Consider the following 2,687-nt stretch of genomic DNA (forward strand, 5'->3'; position numbering starts at 1 on the left):
ACTACTTTGATTTGAATTTGAAAGTTAAACGCTGAAATTCGGTGACTATTTTTGTTTGATTGATTCATATGATTTGAGTATGATATGCAAATCATTAATATACGTTCCAAAAACAACCACCAAGAAAATATATGTATAAATTTGAATTTTATTAGCTGATATTTGATTTAAATTACATTTGTTCATTTGTATCATTATGTTCCGAAGTATCGAAGGAAATAATAATAATAATAATAATAATAATAATAATAATAATAATAATAATAATAATAATAATAATAATAATAATAATAATAATAATAATAATAATAACACTAATTCTGGAAACTAAGTAAAATTCGAAAAAAAAGGAAAATGTGTAAAATTAATAAAAAAAATTAAAAATTTAATCAATTATAAATTATCACAAAATCAATGCTCAAATAATAATAAAATCACTTGATTAAGACGACCATATATTAAGGAAATCAACAAAAAAGTCACTATATCCTTTTTATTTTTTGTTGCACGTGTGAAATGATTTCTGGAAGTGAAGTTAGTCCAAAGAAATGGTTTTTAAAAATTCGTACAGATTTCGCTTGTGGCTGTAACAAACGGAGCTTGCAAATGGGAAGCCAGAGGAATTCCGGGAAGCAAAAAATCAACCAAGTAAAAGCCAGTTGGACGCCCGAGAATCATGAATTGTTCATCGACTTGTGCCTCGAGCAGATATCGATAGGAAATAAACCAGGCACGCATTTGACTAAAAATGGCTGGAATAATCTTTTGGGTTCGTTTCACTCAATAACAGGTGTAAAATACGAAAGAATTCAGCTGAAGAATCACTGGGATATGACCAAGAAAAACTGGAAAATCTGGCACGATCTCGTTTCCACCGACTGGCTTAAATGGGATCCAGTCGAACGAAGCTTTGGAGCCACTGAACAAGAATGGGATCAATATATACGAGTGCGTACATCTCTTTTAATTTTTCTTATGTTAATAATAATGGTATAATACTATAAGTTCGGGACTATTTTTTTATTAATGGTTTTAATTACAGGAAAATCCAGACGCCGCACAGTTTCGATCGAAGGAGCTCCTATTTGCAGACAAGCTGGACATTGTGTTTGGCGGGGCTGAAGATTATGGGGTGAGAAAAAGACGAAATTGTGGTGCGAGAAAGATCAGTTGTTATACGAGAGCAGAGCCTATTAGTGTTGTTAGGAAGCATAATAATTACCCGGGAAATAATACATATATGCATGTGGAAGAAGAGCCAATGGTTGGGAATGGTAATGATGCAGTAGAATCAAGAAGCGGTGTCACCGTGCAATCTCCACCACAGAAATTGAGCTACAGCATTGAGGAATGCATCAAGGGCCTGGATTCGATCGAAGAACTGGAGCAAGGATGCGAGCTCTATTTATTTGGGTTGGATATATTTTTGAAGAAGGAATATAGGGAAATTTTCCTCAACTTGAAGAAGTCGAGCACGAGGATTGCATGGTTAGAAAGGCTGCAATCGAGTAACTCTTTGCCGATGAATTAGTAACTCCTTTCGTAAGGGAATAGTTAATTAGTGTATCTGCTCTTTTTGTACAATATGCGAAAGCAAGTAGCAACTAGTCGTTTGTTCTGCTCGACATTTAATATGCTTGTTTTCTCGATCGATGAAAGTAAATTATCTGCTGAACGGTGGTGGTTATTATGGAGATTTCCGTGCTAGCGTGCACTCCCGTTGGTATATTTTCTTGCAAGCTACCGAGTTGAGCTCGAACGGGCTTTGGTCGAGTCGAATAAAATAGTGTTAGGCTAATTTGATCGTTACGTAAGTAATTTATCATTTTCTTTCAGCCAAGCTTGATCTCGAGCTGAAGCACGTGCCTTATCAAACAAAAATATGTATTCAAACTTGATTCGTTAGTAATTCGTAAATCGTAACAAACCATAGATTGGAAGATATCTATGTTTTTATTGAAAATTACAAATCAAATTGAATATTTTTTTTCTAAATTTATAATTTGTAAATCGTAATAAACTATAAATCGTAAGAATTCTATATTTTTGTTGAAAATTGCCAGTAGTATAAATATATTTACATATTTTTTGCTGGACTTATAAATTGTAAGAATTCAACATTTTTATCAAAAAATGCTAGTGACATGATGATGTTTGAAAGAAGTTATATTTAATATTGAGATATACAAGGAGAAAGAGTTGTGAGATAAATTATCTTTGTCGTTTGAGCTAAAAGTGTAAAGATTTTTATGTATTGTTTCGAGAGAATTACATTCATGGACAAATTTCAAATTAAATTTACTACTTTTAGACACATTCGGTCCACTATCTGAGTTGATCGTTTATATCTAGGGTCCATTAGATATAACCCCTGAGAATTTCAAAAAATATGGATAAATCCAATCTTATATTTTTCATTTGAAAGAAACCCACATTTTTTATAATACCAAAAATGTCCTGAATAAAATTCCATAAATCATGTTACATTACCTTTTGAAAATTAGAAGAAATCACTCCCTATAATATCGTCAAAACAACAACTACCCATTAAACCACTACCCCATTCTACAGACGGCAACAGAGATCCAGAAATCCTCTCTAAACCAGATGCCGAAATCCAGCAATCACATCCCGTGGGACGACGGCGCAACCGACTTCACCGGACCATCACACCACCGTAGAAGGAA

At 33.2% G+C, this 2,687-nt stretch overlaps 1 protein-coding gene across 1 annotated transcript; it reads left to right on the forward strand.

Annotated features, from left to right (window-relative positions):
• Positions 1 to 516: 516 nt before the first annotated feature.
• Positions 517 to 1,675, forward strand: LOC148770092 (L10-interacting MYB domain-containing protein-like). The gene is made up of 2 exons (XM_088818974.1): positions 517 to 948; positions 1,043 to 1,675. The coding sequence occupies exons 1-2, from the start codon at positions 517 to 519 to the stop codon at positions 1,529 to 1,531; spliced, it is 921 nt and encodes a 306-aa protein (XP_088675100.1). The 3' UTR covers positions 1,532 to 1,675.
• The last annotated feature ends 1,012 nt before the right edge of the window (positions 1,676 to 2,687 follow it).

The sequence above is a fragment of the Erythranthe guttata genome, chromosome 6 (assembly GCF_056151865.1).
Source record: "Erythranthe guttata isolate IM_541 chromosome 6, IM_541, whole genome shotgun sequence".
Taxonomy (NCBI): Eukaryota; Viridiplantae; Streptophyta; class Magnoliopsida; order Lamiales; family Phrymaceae; genus Erythranthe; species Erythranthe guttata.

Excerpts from the sequence above, each read along its gene's own strand:
- LOC148770092 (XM_088818974.1), top strand. The coding sequence starts at position 517 with ATGATTTCTGGAAGTGAAGTTAGTCCAAAGAAATGGTTTTTAAAAATT. Across the intron at positions 949-1,042 it reads AATGGGATCAATATATACGA|GAAAATCCAGACGCCGCACA; the intron begins GTGCGTACATCT and ends TTTTAATTACAG.